Source organism: Pempheris klunzingeri, chromosome 10 (assembly GCF_042242105.1).
Source record: "Pempheris klunzingeri isolate RE-2024b chromosome 10, fPemKlu1.hap1, whole genome shotgun sequence".
In the NCBI taxonomy this organism is placed as follows: Eukaryota; Metazoa; Chordata; class Actinopteri; order Acropomatiformes; family Pempheridae; genus Pempheris; species Pempheris klunzingeri.
Genome location: NC_092021.1, coordinates 7,979,583 through 8,002,569, shown reverse-complemented (window position 1 = coordinate 8,002,569; position 22,987 = coordinate 7,979,583). Strand labels below are relative to the sequence as shown.

The 22,987-nt window shown below is 39.8% G+C and overlaps 2 protein-coding genes across 2 annotated transcripts in view; one reads left to right on the top strand and one right to left on the bottom strand.

Moving 5' to 3' along the window:
• Positions 1-8,736, top strand: part of slc4a3 (solute carrier family 4 member 3) — a 28,877-nt gene extending 20,141 nt beyond the window's left edge. The window contains 10 exon segments of the mRNA XM_070838142.1: positions 657-872; positions 967-1,115; positions 1,247-1,441; positions 1,699-1,881; positions 3,143-3,232; positions 3,342-3,508; positions 3,626-3,879; positions 5,833-6,002; positions 7,569-7,742; positions 8,659-8,736. Coding sequence (XP_070694243.1) covers positions 657-872; positions 967-1,115; positions 1,247-1,441; positions 1,699-1,881; positions 3,143-3,232; positions 3,342-3,508; positions 3,626-3,879; positions 5,833-6,002; positions 7,569-7,742; positions 8,659-8,736 — 1,676 coding nt within the window.
• A 6,849-nt stretch (positions 8,737-15,585) lies between these two features.
• Positions 15,586-20,484, bottom strand: LOC139208882 (receptor activity-modifying protein 1). The gene is made up of 4 exons (XM_070838650.1): positions 20,273-20,484; positions 19,249-19,294; positions 18,409-18,547; positions 15,586-15,912 (listed from the first exon to the last, which is right to left on the bottom strand). The coding sequence occupies exons 2-4, from the start codon at positions 19,292-19,294 to the stop codon at positions 15,669-15,671; spliced, it is 429 nt and encodes a 142-aa protein (XP_070694751.1). The 5' UTR covers positions 20,273-20,484; the 3' UTR covers positions 15,586-15,668.
• Between the last annotated feature and the right edge of the window lie 2,503 nt (positions 20,485-22,987).

Below are 22,987 nucleotides of genomic sequence, written 5' to 3'. Positions count from 1 at the left end.
ACAAAATACCAGTAAAATGAAATATATAAACTGAACAAAAATAGATACGCTCATTCATTCTGCCCCAGTTTAAATTGAATTCCTCCAAAATGCATGTTGCTCTCTGCCAAGAATCTTTTATAATACTAACACTGGGGGGCACAAAAGTGTTATAAATAAATATTTTCAAATCCTACACATAGTGGGGATAAGAATGGCATTGTCCTAACGAATCTACCCTGGAAAAGCATTAACCTAATAATCCATTAGTTGTTCCCACAACAAGTTCCCTACAGTGTAGGGAACTTGAAAAACAGCTCTTGAATATGTTTATATATTTTTCAAATGCTCTGTCATTTCCTAAAGCATCTGGGCACGGTAACTTTTAGCAAATGTCACACAAACAGGAGCAAATAGTGCATTTGTTGTGGAGTATTTTCAGCTGCGGATTAAAACACTTTGTTGGTTGCCAGTGTTCATGCTAATGTTGACACAAAGCTCAGGCTTTAGATACACACACAATATTTGTTAGCTGGTTTTCCCTTTGCACTTGTTCAATAACAGAAATATAGAATATTGCCTTTCATGTCTATTTACAACTTATTGCATCGTTGTGAATTTGATTGTTGGCCATTGGTAGTTTCCTCATGTAACGCAGCCTGTCACAAACCCCCTAGACGTGATTCCAGAGGAGGAGGAGGAGGGAGACCAGGAGGTGGACCCATTAAAGCGCTCAGGGATCCCGTTCGGAGGCCTGATCCACGACATCCGCCGCCGCTACCCCCACTATGTCAGCGACTTAAAAGATGCCATGGACATGCAGTGCATCGCAGCCGTTGTCTTCATCTATTTTGCTGCACTGTCGCCCACTATTACCTTTGGAGGCCTGCTGGGTAAACTGAAACAACAAGAAACATGGAATATGGATTCCATGTCATTCTAATGCCTGTGCTCTGAAGATGTGTTTTTGGCTGTTTTCACATACAGGAGAAAAAACAGAAGGCATGATGGGAGTGACTGAGCTTATTGTGTCAACCGCAACTCTTGGAGTTATATTCTCACTGCTTGCCGGTCAGCCCCTCCTCATCATAGGCTTCTCTGGACCCTTACTGGTGTTTGAAGAAGCTTACTACAAGGTACTTAGTCTGAAATGGTTTGAGCTCACACAGAAGTACCACACAGTAAATCACATCCTGCACTTCTTGTCTTTCATAATCCCCTTTTTCTTCTCCCTGAACATGTAACTAACATGTCTGTCTTCACTCAGTTCTGTCAGGCACACAACTATGAGTACCTGACTGGCCGAGTGTGGATTGGTTTCTGGCTCATCTTCATTGTCCTGGTGATTGTGGCAGCAGAGGGCAGCTTCTTAGTTCGCTACATCTCACCATTTACCCAGGAGATTTTTGCTTTCCTTATCTCCCTCATCTTCATCTATGAGACTTTCTCTAAGCTCTTCAAGGTAACGACTCCAGATGCTGACAGCACACTGAGTTACATCAGACTCTGCACAGGAAATGCTACATTTTAATGCATATTTCCTCACAACAAGATAACAGAATGTTTTTTCAATCATACACTTTTACTTAAGTATTATATTGATAGTGAAAAGCTTATTAGTGAAGTTAACAACATCCAAGATATAGGTTTAATTCTTCCCTTGTCACATTAGCGAAAAGCAACTACAACCAATAAATGAGACTTCCTTCTTGTTTCCAGGTGTTTAGGGAACATCCACTGATGTCAATATACCCAGGTGACCCCACTCCACCTCCTGAGCTTCAAGCTGACGTCTACAACCAGCCCAACACTGCTCTTCTGTCTCTGGTCCTCATGATGGGCACTTTCTTTCTTGCTTTCTTCCTCAGGAAATTCCGAAACAGTCGGTTTTTAGGTGGCAAGGTACTCTGCTTTACTGAGTCTCTTAAAAACTTTCACTTCTAACAGTAGATGTCAGCCTTCTCATCCACATTTAAAGGGACCCTGTGGAGCAAAGTCATGCTGACTTTGTGTCTTTCTGACCAAAACTCATTGTATCAAATGCATTTTCTTCATCTGCAAAGCTGATTTGAAATGTTGTGTTTTATTGTTAAGGCACACCACACCTTTTTCCTCTTATTATTAAGTTTCTATGTTTGTGTTGTGTTGTTTGTGTCAGTGGAATAATAAGAATAAGAATAAGAAGTTGGCAGGGGTGTATCTCATCACCATGTGCTTGTGCTTGTGCTTGTATGTCCTTCATGCACACAAAAAACACACAAGATGGGGGGCTGCTTTTAAAATCCATAGCACTGCTAATTGTCAAAAACTCCACAGGGTTCCTTTAAATCTACTTAATTTAAAAAGTCAGATAAAATGTGTGTTTCTGCATCCTTTGTTGTTGTGATCGTGTATTTTATTCTGCTCAGTGAGCAGTTGTCCAAATGTAATCACTCACAGGATGTGTGCAGCATAGCTACAATCATTTACAGTGAATGTCATGTGTTTTGCCGTTGCCATATAGCTTCTCAACATAGTGACAAGACAGAAAACAATTATCTGTGTTTTCATCTTTTAATTCCAACCAATGCCACTGTAGTTTCCAACAAAGCTCTCTAATAAGTTCTCTTTATCAATTATCTATCTGTACATATGAGCTCTCTACAGGCTCCTAATGTCTTTAAATGTTGTTTTAATGCCTTCATTTTACATGAAGACCTCAGGTAACAGTCAAAGTGTACCAGTCAAGTTTGAGTAGCAGTCTGTGTGGAGAGCTATCATCTGATGACTTTTTTTCCATTTTTACTAGCTTTTTTAAAGTGTGTCATTTTATTCAGTTGTCTGGTCTGGATATCTGTTATCCAATATGCTCATATCCACTGGCCACACTGGAAACCCCGAGAAGCTGGCCCTTACTCCCAAAGGCTAAATCGTCATCAGATGATAACCGATGGGATCTTTGAGACATTCAAAGCCCAAAAGGTTCCTTTCTGGGCACACCATTTTGTACCACTACCACAAAAATAACTGCAATATGTAAACCCTAGAAGAGGGACCATGCACCGTAATGGGATACAGCCACAAAACATACAATAGTTAATACTAGATTTTATATTATAATTATATTTAAGTGTGCTGAATGTTGATTTAATAAGATTTATGTTTGGTGTCTCATTATCCCCAGGCCAGAAGAATCATTGGGGACTTTGGCATCCCCATCTCAATTTTAATTTCGGTGTTGGTGGATTACGCCATCACTGACACTTACACGCAGGTAATTGTAATATCAGTGATTTGACTCACAGCAACAGTTGAAGTGCATGTCCAAGAAACCAGTGGCTTTTCTCAGTACGACTCAGAACATTGTTTTTATTTACCATCAGAAACTCAATGTGCCGTCAGGCTTCTCAGTCACCTCTCCTGACAAGAGAGGTTGGTTCATCAGTCCCTTTGGTGACAAGCAGCCATTTCCTACCTGGATGATGGGAGCCTCTATTGTACCTGCCCTTCTTGTCTTCATCCTCATTTTCATGGAAACCCAGATCACTTCGTACGTACAGTTTGATTGTGTACATTGGTAACGCTCTGGATGTAGAATCTGTGCTTGTGATAGTGAGTTATACTTTTTTTACATTTACACTTTTCCCACTTGTCCTTCAACTATCAGATTGATAGTCAGTAAGAAGGAGCGTCGACTGGTCAAAGGCTCAGGCTTCCACCTGGATCTTCTGCTCATCGTCATTCTGGGCGCCATATGTCCTCTATTCGGCCTGCCGTGGCTCACCGCGGCCACTGTGCGCTCTGTCACTCATGTCAATGCCCTCACTGTCATGAGCAAAGCCACGGCGCCCGGTGAAAAGCCCATGATCCAGGAGGTGAAGGAGCAGAGGCTGACTGGGCTGCTTGTGGCAGTTCTTGTTGGTAAGAAGAAAGGGAAGGATGGGAGTGTGTGTGTGTGTCTGGGGGGGGCAACTGACCATTCGCTAAACCCCACCCCCAAACAGCGAATGTCCAATCATAACGTAGTCACTGTAGCTAGGCACATAGGCCTGTCTAGCCTTTGATTTCTAAACACTGTAAAAGAGTGTGTGTGTGGGGCAGTTGTTCATGGGGGTGAGAGGACACCGCACTGCAGCTTAAGGTTACACATGCAATTAGACAAGACAGAAGAAAATTAAGACAAGATCTTCACCAATTTGACGACACGTCCACAACGTTTAGTATGAAATACTACGAATGAGAAAACAGAAGCAAACACAGAAACTCGGCGACTCTGCACTCCACTGACGTGTGTTGCACATGACCATCAGCTGGTGAAAGAACTGGCTTTTTGCCTGCCACATGTTGCTTTCGCCTCAGCTTTGACATCTGGCTCACTGATATTGGAGTGCTTTTGATAACACCAGAAAGCTAAACGCAGCGTCACCCTGTTTGGTTCTGCCTGGAGGCTCAAGCGGCTGACTGCCTCCTAATGACCTAAAGGTCTTCAAGGTTTACAGTCTTCAAAGAGAACAGACATTTTGGCCCAGGATTATTGACTGATTTATAAAGTAGTTGCAGCACCTTAAAATGTATTCTATAAGTGACTGGAAGCCAGTGTAGAGATTTAAGAGCAGGAGCAATGTTTTTCCACTTCTCCTGGTTCTTGTTAGAACTCTGGCAGCACTTTTCTAATGCAGGGTCCTCGTTTCAAAACGAATCAGCTGGAAACGTTCAAAATTCAGCTGGAGACAGAGTTTTCAGCCGACTTACAGAGTTGTAGCGTTGGCGTTTGCTTAGTCAGCAACAGTTGTAATTTTACCCAAAGTTGACATTGTTGGCCAGATATGAACAGCCTGCTTTTGTTTACCTCTGTGTGAAACCAGAGACCCACTGTTTCAACAGTTACTGTTCATTTTTGTGTAGTAAATCTGCCACCATTAACACTGTTAATTAGATGTGTGCCGTGCAAGAACATAATACTTGACAGGCCAAGTAACAAACAGTAACAAAGGGGGATGGGGGCTCTATGAATGGTCAGTTTGTTGGTGGAATGCTCCTTTTGAGTATCATAGGAAATCTTGTTTTACTATGAATTTAGTTAGAAACTTATAAAATTAATCAAGAAAATCTTTAACCTGCATTAAACAGTTCTCTGATTAAAATTCATAATAAATAAATCACATCAACACACAGCAGTGCATCTGGAATGAACAGAGGAATCAGCGCTCCTGACCATTTCCAGAGCAATTATTCTATTTTATTATCTGGCTTTGGGGCTATATTTTTCTACAGCTTTATTAATGTGCTGGAATTTCCAGGCAATAATTTGTCTTGAAAAAGGTTCATGGTGGCACTTCTGTAGCTCCTACATGTCTAGACATTCATGACGTACCAATCAGCCATTGCAACAGCTTAAAATGACTTTATGTACTGTTTACAAATTGTCTTCAAAATGAACCATTTTTCCAAATGAAAATGGTTCAACTCAAAACGCACCGTCTGACATGGCAACATTGTTTTTATCCACTGACTAGTTCTGTGTTGCCAGCAGAATATCTTGTTTCAATTAAGGTAGGGTTCCCAAAGTAGTCTTAAGTAGAGTTTGATCCACTTTGGGTATACAACCATAATGACTCATCATGATTGTTGAGCTTTTGTTTGATTGAAATGCTGTTTGGATTAGGAATAAGACCTTTTGGATTAGCCAAATAGCTGCAGCTGAACAGTGAATATGTTTCAAATAAACGGCATTGACAGTATGTTTGTCATGAGGGCTGCTCCCCTGCTGAATGACTAATTCTCTCCAGTTCCAAATTCTTGCACGTGTGCAGTGTCTCATAAAGAGTAATATCATTGGAAAACCTTCACCTTTACCCCGCTTTTACCCCTCAGGCATGTCCATAGTGATGACAGATGTGCTCCGCCTCATCCCTCTGGCTGTGCTCTTTGGCATCTTCCTTTACATGGGGGTCACCTCTCTGACAGGCATCCAGCTGTACGAACGCATCACGCTCATGGTCACGCCCGCCAAGCATCACCCCGACCACATCTACGTCACCAAGGTAGAACTTGCAATGAGAATGTTTACATGCCGTCGTCCTCTATCATTAGTGGTTCGGTGAAGAAGCCAGATTGGGCAGAGTGGTAACTGCAGCAGAGTCCAGACAGACATTTTTTTTCTGCAGACTTGGTTTTTAGCTCAGATTGATAGAATGACCTGATCATTCAGACCCCTGTTTACAGTAACCATAAACATCTCCAGGTTTTTACAGCTATGCACGTCTTAGACATGTCCACATCCAGCAAATCTGTCATTTATTTACCAGGCAGAGTAGGGAGACTTGACCCCAAACAGGGAGTTACCTCAACAGCTGAGGATAAACATACTCGATAGAGAGCTACAGCTAGCGTATTTATGTTTATCGGGTTCATCCATGTTGTTCAAACAAGGATATTAAGTTCACATGTGCTGAATACGTCATAACCAAAATCATGGTCAGGATGCTATTGAGAATGTAAACAGACTCAGAGGTGCAGCAGAAAGGGGGTGATATTAAAGGATACACTCACACAGTTTACAGAAGTCAGGTGGATATATGAACACTGCTTGCTGTAATCATTCCTCCTGAACATCGACTTGGTGGTGGCAGATTTTTATTTCACAATAAAAACAACTGTAACCTGGGAAACATCCATTTGATTTACAGTAACTTTACATGAATTTACATGCACTTTTTTGCACCGAGCAAAGACAGTGGACTGTTCTGTCCCCCAGGGGATGTCTTTAAGGCCACTATAGAGAGGAGGAATGATTCTTAGAGAGCAAAACCTGTTTGAATAGTCACTGGGGCATCTGGCTATTGTGATATATATTGTGAACCTGTGCTTTGAGCTGAAGCAGGAGGATGGATGTATGGTAGGAGACTTATTTTAAAGAAAACCAAGATGTTAAAGCCAGCAGTATCTTCAACAGAAACAACAGCAAAAAGAAACTAAACTAACTTAGTGTTATTGTTAGGATGACGTCACTCGTCCTTGTTTTGAGTATCGAATCATTACCAAAAAAAACTCACATCAGATCGCTCTCTGAGCACATGAACACGTCTCTGTTCTTCTCTGCTGTTCGTGCACATGCACTTTGTTAGTTCAGAGAATTCACACACAAAACATTTATCATGAAATGCGGTTTTGTGTTTTTCACGTGCATTTTCTTACAGAGAACAGTAAAAATAAATGTCTTCTGGCAAATGTGCTGTAATGAATATGTGTTCAGAAGTAGCTTGTTCACCTTGTAAATCCTAACACATGACTCTCACCCACATGATTGTACAGTGTCACTATCAAAGTGTTTCATTTGGGTTCTGATATTTCTTGGTGTCGGACTGAAGCCAAATTTTGTGGGATATGAAAAACACAGAAAAGGGACTGCAAGAGTCTGTCCCTCATGTTTTACACTATTGATTAGTTGCCAGATTGTCCACTAGATGGAGCTAGAAACATGTAAGATTTTCTTCCAGAGAGGGAACAGTTGGGGATTCAGCGTGTTTTATGGGCATCTGTGTGCCTGTACTGCGGTCTATGGTCTGATTGTTTTCCAACCACTAACCTCCCCACGCGTGTTTCTTCAGGTGAAGACATGGCGTATGAACATGTTCACCATGATGCAGCTGGCGTGCATCGTGGCCCTGTGGGTAGTGAAGTCAACCGAGGCCTCCCTGGCATTCCCCTTCGTCCTCATCATGACGGTGCCGCTGCGCCGCCTCATCCTCTCCAGGATTTTCGAGGAACGTGAGCTCCAGGCGGTAGGTTGGGTAGCAGAGACATACCAAGAATGTTTGAATCCTGGCCACAATAATTTGATCCCACATAGCCTTGGGATACTTACTTTACGGCAAATTTAACATTAGATGGATGTTGGCATGTTTTTATATGTCTTACACTAACATATCTTAAAGAAAAGCTACAAATGAACTACGGATGATTTTCTCCTCTGTGATCATGGACAGCCTTCTCATCCAAATATTTTCAAATGATATTTTTCCTTTTGCTCTTTGTTCTAACCAGAAAATAAGATTCACAGTCCATCCTGAAGCGGGTCCTCATGTTTTCTTGGTTAGAACCCCCAAAGTCATGCATGTCAACACTGTTAAATTAAAATCTTCCATTTCCAGAATGTCAACAGCTTTGTTCTTAGCTTGACCACCAATTGTGTTGTGTTCATCCAAAGGTCTCATGAACCCAAGGCACTGTAGTAGTGGCGAAAACTATCAAGGACCTTGAAATGAAGTAAAAACTTGAAAATGTCCCGAATTGGACCCACATCTTAGCATAAAGATTGGAAATAGTGCGGAAGTAGTTCCCTCTGCACATAAGGTCGAATTATTGTTTTTGCATGTTGTTTTCAGTATGGATTGAATGAGATATAGCAAGATAGCATGTTAAATTAGTGAGTTTTAGTGGTGCTGATTGATTGTAGCTGTTAACCCTTATTGTCTTTATGCTAAGCTAAGTTAGCCCACTGCTGGGTCATGCCAAAATCACATATCTACTAGCATAAAAGTTGCCAGCAGACCAAGATCCACCTTTTCACCTGGTCTTAATCCATATCAGCATTCGTTTAATGAGCTGCAAACAGGTTAGGTATGAAAGCATCCCAGGTTTTTGGCCTTTGCGAAAATGTTGAATGGAAATAATTTCAGATAATTTGTCTTTTCACAGCTGGATTGCGATGAGGATTCTCCCAACTTTGATGAAGACGGACGAGATGAGTACAACGAGATCCACATGCTTGTATAAAATGAAATTGGGTCCAGCCAATAGGACTTCCTCCATCCTCCGGCTCTCACCGATGAGAGCAAAGCCCCTTTGAAAACCTGAGTGTCTCCGAGTAGCAATGGCAAAGCGAGTGGAGCTGCCGAATTGTAAGATATTCAAAAGCTATAGCTGGATAATTACTTCTTACCTTTGTTTTTAAAGCACACCTGATGTTAGGTCTCTGTGGTGGTGTTGTGCTAAACTCCCTGAAGATGTTATTGTATAAGGGGGCAGAAAATCACCCTGGGCACCCTACCTGAAGTGGACAATGCAAATCTAGCAAAAAAAAAAAGTTTTATCCTATTTATCCCTTTAATTACTCTGCAGGTTCTGGGCATAAGTGCAATGATGATGGTGACCTCTAGGACAGCTGGCTGAGTAATTCAGATCTATTTTTGTCCTGAAAGCAGGAAATAGGGTCAATTTGCTTTCATTTCATTTCATTCAGGAAACGGATTTTCATCAAAATTCACTGTTATTCAGGTGAATTGACCTTAACTCTTCCTGAACTCCACTGGCTGTGTGGTTTAGCTGTCGTTTTCCTTTATACTACTGCCATTGCCTCTAGGTCGCAATGATGTGCAAACAAGGAGTTAAGTAGTCCTTTTCCTTTTTGTACATACTTTTAGTAATGAGCACTTTGACTGGGCAAAAGTCCTTCTTTTTTCATCGCTGCCAACCGAGCTCCCTGGCACAAAGCTTCCTGTCTAAATGTAGTCTCCCCGTGAAGCCAAAATCTTTACAGAGACTGTGCAAGCCTCTTCAGGGGGTGTTGCTGTACTTTGTTAGATGTTTAATGCCCAACATAGCAGTCCACTGACCCCATTATCGTGACCTTAGATGTATAAGTAAATAGCTAACACGGTCTCAACCTTATTTTTCTACTTTGTTATGCTACTATTTATTTTGTGACCTTTGGACTCAGTGCCACACCAGATTCTCAGTGATGTTTAGACTCCAAATAGCTTAAACTTCAGTGAGAGTTCTTATAAAATAAAAAGAACATTGTGTAGGTTGACACATTTAAAACAGAAAATGTCATTATTCATCCGCTCTTTCATCTTCACTGCAATATTTCCATAGCGTGGTGCATTTTTTCACGGATGTCATGAATAATATAATAACACATTTGACTGGAAAAGCATAGAAACTAAGCAAACACACAAGTACTGAAAATGCCGGGGAACAGTTGAGTGTTGGCAGGATGTATGAATGATGCATTGTACAGTAAGACTGTGAGCTTGGAATTATAATGTACCATCTGTGTTCAGAGTTGTTTTGAAATACCCAGAGAGTTAGTTTTCACCTCCTATATTTCGAGCCCTCTATAGAATTTTAATTACCTTTCAGCCACGCCATTACGACATTTTCAGAAACTTCACTTCTGTCACACAGAAACACCAGTTGTTGACACAAAATTTGTGTGACGCTCTTATTTAAGAAGGAGAGGAGGAAATTGAAATTTTATGAATGTTGTGTGTTCACCGGATTTAAGCCTGACAATTCTGGGATGTTCTGTCAGCTTTCTCAAACATGACCATGATAAAATATGTAAAAAAAGAAAAAAAAAAAACAGAAACGCTTGGACTTGAATGATAATATGACAGTTTGTCAGTAAAAATGTCAGTATCTCGGTAGAGCAAGAAGTCCTACTGAAATCTTTGATCACTGATCACATTCAAGGGCGACAGAGATGATGAACGTCTCCCTGAAAGGTGCTGGATGTGCAGGATTAACAATAGCCAGAAAAAAAAAGGTGTCTGAATATTGTCACTCTGACATTTTCATGACAAGCAAATAGTTTGCAGAATCCCTCGACCTTCTATCCGTAAACGTTGTGATGGATAAATGCACTTAGAATGGAATCAGCCAAGAGACACTGCGTGGCAGCTCAGGAGGTTTCTGTAAATAGCTATTAACCTGCTAATAATGACTACTGCCTACATACAATCAGCTCTGAAATGAAGTGCTCAAAAATGAAGCACAGATTATGACAAAAAAAAACAAAAAACACTTTGCTTTCATGGTCAGCTGTGTAGTATAGTTTTTGTATGTATCCCATTTCACAAAACCATGCTCTACATGGGCAGAATTCTGTCTCAGGGGAAACTGACCTTCGATCTGTAAATATTGCTTCCTCTTTTGTGTACATAAAGCGGTCAAGGCAATCACTTGCAATGTAAAAATATATGGCTTACAGTCCGGGCTTTTGTGTTATACAACAGAGGGAAGTAGGTCAAGAGAAGAGAATATGTTTACTCCAGTGAAGTGACATAGAATTATGTACTGTAAATTAACCCCCCCCCGCCCCTTCATTGTTCTCTTTAGGCCTGCACTCGAAGCTACACTTTGATGTGAAGCATACACCTGCTGTAATCTGTATTTAATTCTTCTGCCCTCCCCCCCCAAGTTAATGAGTTACTGAATGTGCTTTACATTGGCACGCTATAGCAGCTTCATTTCAAATAGGCTGTTAATGGACCTTTTCAACCACATGTTTATGTTTCACGGACTGGAAGGGCAAAGGCACTGATGAATGGTCTCTGTAAGACTTGGCCCCACTGTGTTCATGACATTATTGAATGTAAACTGTTTGGCTGCCTGTATTTTCAAACACATGATTCTGCTTGTCGGATTTAGCAAAAGTGGATTCTATTTTATGGAGGTTCGTTGTCGACAAAGCTATTGTGTGATAGCTGAGGGTCAAAGATGCTGTGAGAACACAAGAGGGATTATGTGTCATAAGTGTGAGTGAAGCCAGCAAACATGTTAGAAACACTGAGGTTTAGCAATCCCCAACCCCCACCTCTACAAATGTTTTTAATGAGACCACAAAAAACCCTGCAACATGTTTTATTAATATGGATGTTTTCCATGTTTACTTCATCAACAGCTTTAACCTTACTTTGTTTTTATTCATTTAAAATACATTTTTACAACGTATCCCTGCGTGATTGACTGAAAGCAGTTTTTCTAAGAGCTTTCCTTCCCCTTTAGATTAGTAGAAATGAACAGTATGGAATTATTTATAAGTTTAGTAATATGTTCTTTGTGCTAAAATAGTCAAAAGAACAATTGGTCGAATTTTAAATTGAATTATGAAAGCTAACTACGATTCATGTCTACAAAATTATTGATTGAACAAACTTACAGTGGACATGTATAGCTGTAGCTATAAGCCGTAGACTGTATAAAAGCAGTGGACGTTGCTTCTGGGTCTGAAAAGTGCTGCCAGTGCGCAAGTGCCTTTATTTTTCTAATGTTCAGTAAGGGGCGACTTCAGTGTCTATAAAAAAAATTAGTCTACTTCTCACTTGATTTATTACCTCACAAAATATGTTCCTAATGAGTTTATGGTGTCACTCGCTAGTTTCAAGTCTTCTTGTTTATTTGATAAATGATGCCGCCGTTTAGAGTAAAATAGAGAATAAAACACGACAAGCTTGAAGGTGGGACTACCTTGTGACTGACCAATCAGAGGTGGTCTTCACAAAATGAATGTCACTTCTGGCTCCAGGAAAACTAAGATGGTGATAAAACAGCAGCCCACAAACCAACAGGTGACGTCACAGTGGTTACGTCCACTTCTTATATGCAGTTTATGCTACAACCCCAGAGGTGAGCAGTGAGGCTTCCTCTGCTCTCCGACAAAACTGTTCAAATTAGCTTGACAATGACTATCTTGACCATTAGCATCATTACAATTTGTGCTTGATATGCAGTTTTGTCATTAATTTACTTCCATACATAACCAGTGCGAGCTAAAAATCAGCTAATGATACGCACAACACTCTCAAGTGCAAAGTATGAAAAAAGATGGGAAACAAAATGCCTATTTAGATTCCAATCAGGGATTTTCTCAATTGATACATAACAAGCTTGTTCTGATGTTGACCTTTGGCATCAGCCTTCTGAATCCAAAGCCACCGTGTGTTTGCTGTGCTGGTTGACCCACAGTGGTAAAAGAATTATAAGGGTCAGTGTCCTTTGTTGTCTGAGAACACAAGTCTGTTAGACTGCTCAACACGTCCACGCGCTCTTGTTATGACAAGAACTGGTGTGTCTGAGTAAGCGTGGAGCCGCGGAGGCCGTACCCGAGACAGAGCCGGCGAGTAGCAAAACATCCTTTCAGTATTTACACAAGGGAAAAAGTGGAATTGTGGGTATTATTTCAGATAATAAAAGGTGTGGTGCTGCCCCCTCTGTTCTGCCTGGGGGCACGATGTTGAAACACGTAAGATGAAAAGAAAAATGATTTTTTTGGACGATCAAAAAGTTCTGCCATGTCGATGTTCTGAGTTCACCACTATTCGTCGCCTTATACCACCGTGGTAGCAGGACAGACCACCCACCCAAATCCAAGGCTTGGCTCTGTTATTTTTTAACCTCTTTTAATTCAACATCATTGGTTTGAATAAAGACGCCTGGCGAGCTTATAGTTCTAGCATATGGAATAGTGTATTAGGTTGGACCACTGTAGAAGTCTGAGTCAGATACGTGTGAAACTAGATATAACAAATTACTATAACAAAGGTTGTTCGCACTGATATTTACTCAACTGGAACAGAGTCATAATGAGTAGTATCTTTTGGATACTATAGGAATGCAGTTCATTTTTCTTTAATCGCACTGCATACCAAAGGATTCATTCCTTAGCAGTTTCCTTAGTTTCCCTAATTTTGTTCTTCGCTGTTACATTTTATCAATCTCCTATGTTGTAAATTAAATACTAATCCTTCATGGATATATATTTATATACATTTTTTTCAATGAATTGCACTCTTAAACATAAATGTTCCAATTCAATGTTTTGACAGGTTTGTTCATTTAGGAACACTTATGACTTCTATTGCCATGCCACTCATTTAAAGTCGTGACTTCCATAAGACTTCTATCTCAAAGCACTGTTGCAGCATTAAGTGATTATTTTAACCTCAGCACAGAAAGAAACTTTTTTTACAATAAACTCACAGTAATCCAAGTCAGGGTGTTGGGTTAATGTGTTAGTATGAATTGCCTTGTTACACATCCAGCAGAGACAGAGCTACAGGGGTTCCCACTGGAGTCCAGAATCATACAGTTCATCTGTAGCGCTGTCTGCCAGTTCTTGAGAAAAAAGGTGCACTTCTCTTTGGATTGCTACTATATATACTCAACTATTTCCAATGCCCTGTTGTTTACTCCATCTCTGTGGAAGCTCGGGCAGGTAGAGCGCACTCAGCACAGAGCTGCAGATTTATAAGCAGTCGTTAGATTCAAAGTTGAAATTGAAAACATCACGGTCTTCATGAGGTCTACGCAAAATTCCTGTGACGTATACCAATCTGATGAGAAATTGTGAAAGGCAGTATGTCTGCAAACTGACATTGAAGCTGTGTGGATACCGAATAGCAGGTTTTGCTTGAAAGAAGTTTTAAAACAACTGTAAAACATTATTTTTTTGTCTGAAATAAATATTTATTATGTGTTTCAAATACAAACAGAATCATTTGTTTTTTTGTCTGTTTAAAAAAAATGACAATACAATACAGATTATTCAAGTCTCACATAGACGTCTGGAATGAAGTTAGTGTGAAACAGTGCAGTGAACCATTGCTCAGGTTTTGCTTTCCTCTACTTACTATAGTTGCCAGATGGGTGTGTTCATCATATATGACAAAATAATGAGTTCCAGAGAGTTCAGACATTCACAGCAAAGTATTAGTACAGTCAAGTATACATTTCTGTCCACAGAATGTAAGAAATGCTTCATACATGTGATTTACAGATTAATTTACAGAACTTCATGGCAAACCCAGCCAGTGACAGAAATAAAATATTGGATTGATTGATTGATTTGAGTAGGAACAATTACTACAATAAATGGCTTGACAGTCACTTTGGAAGAAGTATCAGCCAGCCATGTTGTACACCTATATACCAATCTACATACCAATCTAGTGTTTTAGTATTAAAATGAAAAAATATGAACATAATAATCTATAGTTGGACACGTAAATAATATACCTATATAGTGATGTGGTCTTATTTTTTTTTTCTTTTTCATTTTAAATTTGTGGCCTTTGTGACAATGGGTCATTGCAATTTTGCACTTGCTGCCTCTTTTATAGAAACTATGTGAAGATTGTATCAGGCAAACACAAATTCCCCCTCTGGATTAGCTACACCGTTGCCCATAAAGTTGGAATAATTGTTCAATACCCCCAATTTTGTTAAAGCCTGAATACACAGTTTGCAAAGGTTAATTGTGGTTTAAGTTTCACTGTGATATGTTTGGAAGAGTTTGATCAATAAAGTTGAGAAGATATACACTTTATTTATCAAGAATAAATCACATTGTCACAATCATTTCATGAGAAGAGGTAAAAAACATTTTATTACAACTTTATGGGCAACAGTGTACATGGATCTGGATCTACCATCCAGGGAAACTTGCCATCTAATCAAACTAGCCATTTATCTGTAGTAATGACCTTTATTACTTATTGTTTTGCACACTGTATAACATTTTTTCTACTTCAACAGATGTAAACATGTACATTATAAAAACATCCTGAAAGGCATTGCTTTTTAGAGTTTGTGATCAGCGTTGATGCTTTGTGTGGTACCTCTGGTACGAATAAATACACGTCAAGTGAAATGACTCACAATCGCCCTCCCAATATTCCATCTGATAGCTGGTCAATGCATTTAGTTTTCTTGAATATCCGAAGAAATCACTTATTCAGACAAACCTGGTCTCTGGGGGCTACTTTCTTTGTTTACTGTTGTTCAGCCTCAAAGCCCACTGTTTTAAGTGATTTTAGCTTTTTTTTTGCATTTGGCAAGTGCAGTTAGCATGACCCACCGTCAGGATGGCCAAAATTACGAGAATATGTCCCAGGCTGAAAAATACTCTTTGTCAGCTCAGCACATCAGAGCCCCAAAGTGCTGGCCAACTCCGTGTTGTAAGTGGTAAGTGGCAGGCACAGTGTAGCAATAATAACAGGCGCTATTAACATAATGAGAGTGTTGAGGGGGGGGTCACGGACCTGTCCACACAGGTAAAAGTACATGCGATGGACCTCCAAAAAGACCTTGTCTACGAGAAATCCGTGACCTTTACACCAAGACTTTTTTGCCCAGTCGTCCACGCAATACTTCAGGTCATTGTAGGTGCTGCAGAGGATGACAGCAGAGGACAAAGTTTAAATGGCTCTAAATGGTTCCGGCAGTTCAGAGGATTTCACCACAAATCAATCTGCGAGATGAGAATCAACATAATTACTATAATTACTTGAAAAAGTAACTGTACGGTGTCTGTCATTCTTGCATTTAGGTTCCAATTATTATGTCATATTTGCATGGTGTAGCAGCGATACAAACATTTTCTATTAATAGGCACAGCTAACAGCAATACCATGAAAAAGTCTAATTAAACTGGACAAAAATACAGATGCAACAATGCATGTTATGTTCCTTAGCAAAATCTAATGTTTCAAATCTCTGCAGATTGACTTTCACTTTATATGGAAATAAATGGAACCATTAGTTGCACCCAATAGCAGTTAACCATTAGTTCCAGCACCATACAGACAATTAGGACATTTTTTACTTTTATGTTTTCAAGCATAAAAACAAACGTGAAACCTCAAAATAAAAGTAACAAATATCAAAATCACCTTCATATAAATCCTGTTAAATATGCAGTAATACCACAGCTAAAATCAGTGCTGTGACGGCTCCAGGTTACCAGATGTGACAATAATAATGTGTTTTTCAGCACAAATAATGAAATGATTTGTCGCTATACTGGTTTGAAAAGATATGAGAACCTCTGAGCTAAAGCAGTGGTCACTGATGTACCAAAATGATTTGAAGTTAAAGGCTGGCAGAGTCCTTTAAAGTTGCAACTTAAATATCTTAACATCTGGCCTTGGCAACTCCAAGCATTTTATAAATGGAGAAACTGCCCACTGATGTGTAGGAGGCAGCTTATATTTCACTGTTAAGTTTTGATATGTCACATCCTCTGGATGGAGAAGTGACCTTAGCCTCTCTAAACAAGCATAAATCACACAAGCAGTTGTCACGACAAGATTTTAGTGTGGAAAACATCCACTGAAATTCAACTGAGCCTTACAGCTGGAAGCCGGATCAACGAGCTGGGCTCCTCATGATGATAGACACCCCACCCGTACACCCATTTGAGTTCTATGGCAGCTCACCCCCAAACCATGTTGACAGTAAAATATGGATTATTACAGTCATAATTAAATTGTAATACCGTCTACTTTACGTAGCATCGCAACAGCGAAACTCTCCACAAACAACTGCTGTCTGGAAATATGAGCCCTGGAGCAACAGTCTAGCACTTTTTCTTAAAACTTGTGTAATTGGCTGAAACTTTGACTAGCACCAAATGTAGCCAGGAAACGAGAAAAGTATCTGACGTTCCCATGACTAAAGGTCATATATCTTTACGGAAAAGGCCATAAAAAGTGTGTAATGTGCCACTTTATCCGGCCCTCCTGTGTTTTCACTCACCAGCCACCACAATGTTGAGCTCAGGGACAACTTTCTATACGACATGCATGCCAAGACTCAAACACTAACCTCTAGCACAGACCCACAGATGGCAGGGTGCGTGTGTATTTGTAATGATATGTTTGCTAATCACATGCAAGTTATGATCTGATCAAGTAGTTCTGGCCCCGATCCTGATGTTACTCCTTTAATTCTGGGTATTTCTGATGCAGAGTCCAGTCTGATGCGTACTATATGATACTATACCATACTATCATGATATGTTGTACATTTATATTTAAATCTGACACAGAAATATTATTTATATAATTTATTCTAGCTAACTTAACACACCACCATGCAGTAACTTCAATGTCATTTCAATGATGGGGCGACAGCAGAGGGGAAGCGGGTTCGGTCACAGTGGTAGTTGTATGAGGTGGTTGCTGCTCACATAAGCACGCACAGATTTTGCTCTGCTGACCAAAGTTTCCCATTTTAAACTTTAGGTGGTAACTTCCTCACAGATCAAAGAAGAGCAGCGAAGGAGCTAATAAATACATCCATGCTGGTAATGCTGGTGTGTGAATGCCCAGAGCTGTGGTGCTAAGAGTTAGCTTAAGCTAGCTTGCACTGTTGCTACTATGGAAAAATGGCAGTTTAAGATTTGATTTGCCAGCTGGTTGTTCCAAGTTAGAGTGGAAATGATGTGATGTCACACTCCTGTGCAATATGTGTCGTTTGCACCTTCAGCTTGTTTGGAATCCGCCATTTAAACCGAGAGAGAGAGAGAGAGAGAGACAGAGAGAGAGAGAGAGAGAGAGAGAGAGAGAGAGAGAGAGAGAGAGAGGGTTGTACCAGTATTATGATGATTAATTGCAGTCTTGGATCATAGCAGCAGCAACTGCTTCTGAGGACGCTTTATGTTTTTCAGGGAATGCTTATTCAGGTAGCTGGTTGTCATTGCCATGTGGCAAGGTAAAATGGCCTTTAGGATGTGCAGGGGGACATTGAATAAGTGTTGTGAATTACTGTGAACACTTGTCCACTACACATGTATGTGTAATTATCACAATCATGTTAATAATTAAGGGAACAAACCTTACATTTGCTAAATGATGACAAAATGAAACCACAAGTAACATTTACCTTTTTCCAGCAGGCCATGGGCACCTGTCCTGATAGCCGATTATCTCCATGCTCTTGTTGAACTCTGACAGGCAGTTGTCAACATTACTATCAAACGTGTGCTGGTCACACGGCGGAACAACAAATTTCGTAGCCATTCCTGAAGACACAAGGGAGAGCAATAGTCTGAATTTTCTGTCCAATTCAAGCCAAACAACTAACATCACAGACAAACAGCTGCTTATTGTCTATTAGATGTGTCATCAATAAATAAATTCAGTCTTACAGTCATTTAGCTTCCACACTGTCTCATGTTTTATGGTTGCTACATCACTGAAAAAGCGTCCTGCTCTTAGCGCTATCCTAAACTGTGGTTTAATACAGCTGAGTTCACAATTTACTTTGTTGTCATTTACATATTTTTCTGTTGTTGCTGTCAGACTAATGACTATTGAACATCTCTTTGAATTTAGATAAATCCTACCTGGTAACCAGGCAAACAGTAACTCGTGCATTGCTGCACTGAGACACTGATCAGAACATTATATTATAATTGTGAATTTGTCTGACAAAATTGCCATGTGTCTGAGTGAGCTTACATCATTGTTTCACCAAAGCTCAGTTTTCCCTCTCATTAAAACTAAAAGGCTGCATTTCCAGATTCATACACCCTGGAGAATTTTTTTTATAAGCTTCATTTTCCAGCCTGATGGAGACATAATAGACATCATTTTCAGGGAAACCTAATGGGTCAAAACCGCCCCATGACTATGATGATGACTGTTGCTTTTAAACTTGCCAAAGATAATGAACCCTGACCATAAACCTGCAGTACCTGGATGTATAGAAATTCTGGCTTACCTGTCCAGATGAAGATAAACACCAGGAAGTACACAGTCAACACCATCTATTAAAAAAAACAAAACAAACAGAACAGTCAACGGTATTCAGATAAATAACTGACTTAACATAATTCTGTAATTAAGATGTTTATGTTGTATGACTTCTATTAGGATAGGATATTTGACAGTGTTCTGAATCAGTGATTTATGAACAACAAGAATGCACATTAGGTTTATTTTGTAAATGCATAAGGTCCTAATGGACAGGTGGCTATGCGCAAGTCAGAGTTAGTTCTCTGCTTCATCTGTACAAAGCAACTTCATTTTAAATGTTTTGCTGTCTCGATCTGTGACGTCTGTCTTGTCCATGCAAACTTTCCCCAGCTGGAAAATCCATGTTCTCCCCTTCATCCCCCACTTTAAGTGTGATAACATGCAAGAAAGTACTTTAATTAAATGCATAAGGTAATCACAAATGCAATGTGCAACCTTTATACCAACAATTCCTTCCAAAAGTTAACATATGATAATAATATTTCCTTATAAAGATTTAGACTAAGAGGAAAAAAAAGACCCATTCGACCTGAAGAAAGTACTTATTTTATGGTGCTGGATCTGCCACTACTTACATTTAAACTCTCACATTTTGAAAAGAAAAAACAATCAGCTGTGAATGAAACAGACATGGTGGCCATCTGCTTCCTGGACATTCCCACAAATTAATGAATTTCTCTCATGGGAAGCAGACACTGAAAACAGATGTTATTAGGGAATGCAGCGAGAAGCGAGATTTTTTTTTTTTTGAAATATATACACATGTAATAAATCTGCTTGTAGGAAACAAGAATCAAATTCATGAGATAGTTACAACTCCATGTAGAAAATTGAAAACAGTAAATGAATTAAAATCTCTTTCACATGATTTACCTTGACGACACAAAAGCATCCGTTATTATACTCAACAAAGGTACTAGTTATAGCAGGTTTGAAACAATAAAAGCCCAAACTGAAAAGCAAAGAAACATTTCTCTGCAAGCACATACCCCAGCTTTTAAGTGTCTGTTTAAAGCAGTATTTTGTCCTTGCGGATCCCTGGAACAAGCCTTGATTTGAACCTGTGCAGGAGATGCTTCAAATCGTTCACTAGCCAACTAACAGATGCACAACTGGTCACAAAAAGCCTCTGTGTGATCTGGTCCAGTTTCTTATCAGTGCAACTCAGAACTAATTGGATTGTGTAACAGCAACGGACAGCCTGCTTCCTTTCCCAGACTGAGCCTGGCTGTTCCCATGCTACCCAAAGACATGTTCCACACACAGCTCCCCAGAGACATTTGAACTAAGAGGCCTCAGTGTCAACAAGCCTGCACAGCATTATTTCAGAAATATATTTAGTATCAAGCTTTATGCCTTGTGGTAATGATTATTCCTATTTATGGTTAGAGGATCAGTGCTGATCCACTGAGCAAAAGGTGGAGAAATACCTTGAACAGGTTACCGGGCTGTTGTTGTCGGGACTGGCAGGTGCACAAACAGAAAGTCAAACATTCACAACCAGAGGCAATTCACAGTTTTCAGTTCACCTGAGCCTCATGTGCGCTCCTGTCAGACAGCCAGGGTGCCTGGAGGACACACAGTAACCTGCATGTTCCCATCCACGCTCAGCTCTTTAACCACTGGCTAGAGATGCACATCTTCAGACGTGAGCATGTACGCAAACAAGCAAAACTTTGTGCTACTTGAATCAAAAGAAACTGGATTTAATTACAAATCAAATCCTGGAGGCCCATCTTAAACGTGCTTTACCCAAATCCCAATTAAGTTAAAAACCATTTAAACATACTGAGCTGGAGTGGAACCAAACTGGGAACACAAGTTTTGTTCACAAAAGTGACACAGGCTATACATACAATTATTGATTAAAGTAACTTTCAACTAAATCTCAATCTCTGCATTCACTGGATCAACACAATAGATTTTGGCTGTGTGGTTAGCTTGTATCATGCGTCCATTATTGTAGCACCTCAGAAGATGGAGCCCGCTATTCAGAGATGACTGTTGTGGCAAACCTCACATTACATACTGACTAAGGTGGCCACTGGATACTGGATCCAATTCAGCCTTCGCACTTGACATTCAGCCACTGTTTGATAGAAATGAGTTTGGGCAGAGTTCTTAGTGAAGGACAGGTACTCTTCAGTGATTACATGATACTACGTTCACCCAAAGAGCACAAACTGTCAGTGGTAAACAATTTGTCACAGAACAAATGTTCCCTTGTGTGGAGAATAACAATACATACTGCTTCAGTTATTGATTCATTGGGGCATTTAATTTTGTGTTCTAAGAGCGGGTTCGGCATACCATTTATTTCATTAACACACAAACACAGGCACATCTGAAAACAATTTGCTGATATATGTGTGTATCTATGTTATTATGGACAACATTGAGTGCTGTTGGTTGCTGGTGGTTAGTGATATGTTACCGATTCAATATGTTTTATTTTTTTAAAAGAAATAACAAACCTTAATCTACAAAAATAGAGTCATGTCAAATTGTATATTAAAAAAAATAAGCAAGATAAATATTTTGTCGTACTAATCACGCTATTTTATTCAAAATTCTTCACATACCTTTTTTTTGTCAACCCTACATCAGTCTCGTGTTTAGTGCCGGGCATCAGGCTCCATCAGGCCTCCTTTCACTCCTCTGAATTACACCCATGACTGAGGAAAATGAGTAACTGTGGAAAATGTGACCACCTTTCTGTGGTATTCCATTTGTCTCGACTAAATGACTCCTTGAAAGATCTCTTTAACACTGGATCTTTCAGAGGCCTAGTTAAAATATCTCTCAGCACTGCGCTATCACATCGTTCCGCTTAAGTGTAAAATTAAACATTCCAGCATTGTGCAGCTATTGCCCATTCATTTGGAGTTGCTAGGCGACGCGTACACATAATATAATCATAATGCATTTCTGAGTGGAGAAATGCTGACAAGTGGTCATAAAAGAACATTTCCATTTCCCTAAATTGGAGACATAACAGTGTGAGAGACATAGCAAACACAGAGGATAGACACGGTCTGGTTAATGCTCTGTGTCTGTGAGAGGTGCTGTTTGGACAGTGTCTCCCATTTAAAGTAGTGGAAACTATTTTCTTAGGTAGGAACAATAGTAGAACAAAGAGGCCATGTACTGTACTGTTGACTGATATTTGACTGGGTGCGAATATCTACAAAAGCTACTTAAGTGTTTTTCCTCACATTTGTTATGTGCAAACCCACCAGTCTTGTATAAATTTGTAAGGTAATAAAGTGGCACTTGTATTACACTGCTTTGAAAGCTACATTTGACTATGATTATGTAGTATGGATAGAAGGAGAAACACCGTGTAAATTAGTTTTTAATAAAATATAGTTTAATGGCACAGATGAATTCAGCCTTTATAGTCATTCATTCATGATTTATGATTTATATTGACTTACAGGAGAGGTCTGCAGCATGGATAGCACACACTCAGTGGGACAGATCATGAATACAACAGTTGCATGTAGGCTATGCAGGCAAATAAAAGGCCTCCAGGCTGGATGCTGGTATTAGCGACAAAGCTGAGCTGCATAAACGAATATTCCAACATTTTTGGAAATGCGCTCCTTGGCTTTCTCACCACTCTAGTGTGTTTGTTCAGTACAGCGCTGGAGAATGTAGAAGAGAACATTTGGGATCAGAGGTTAGGCTGGGTTAGAAATATG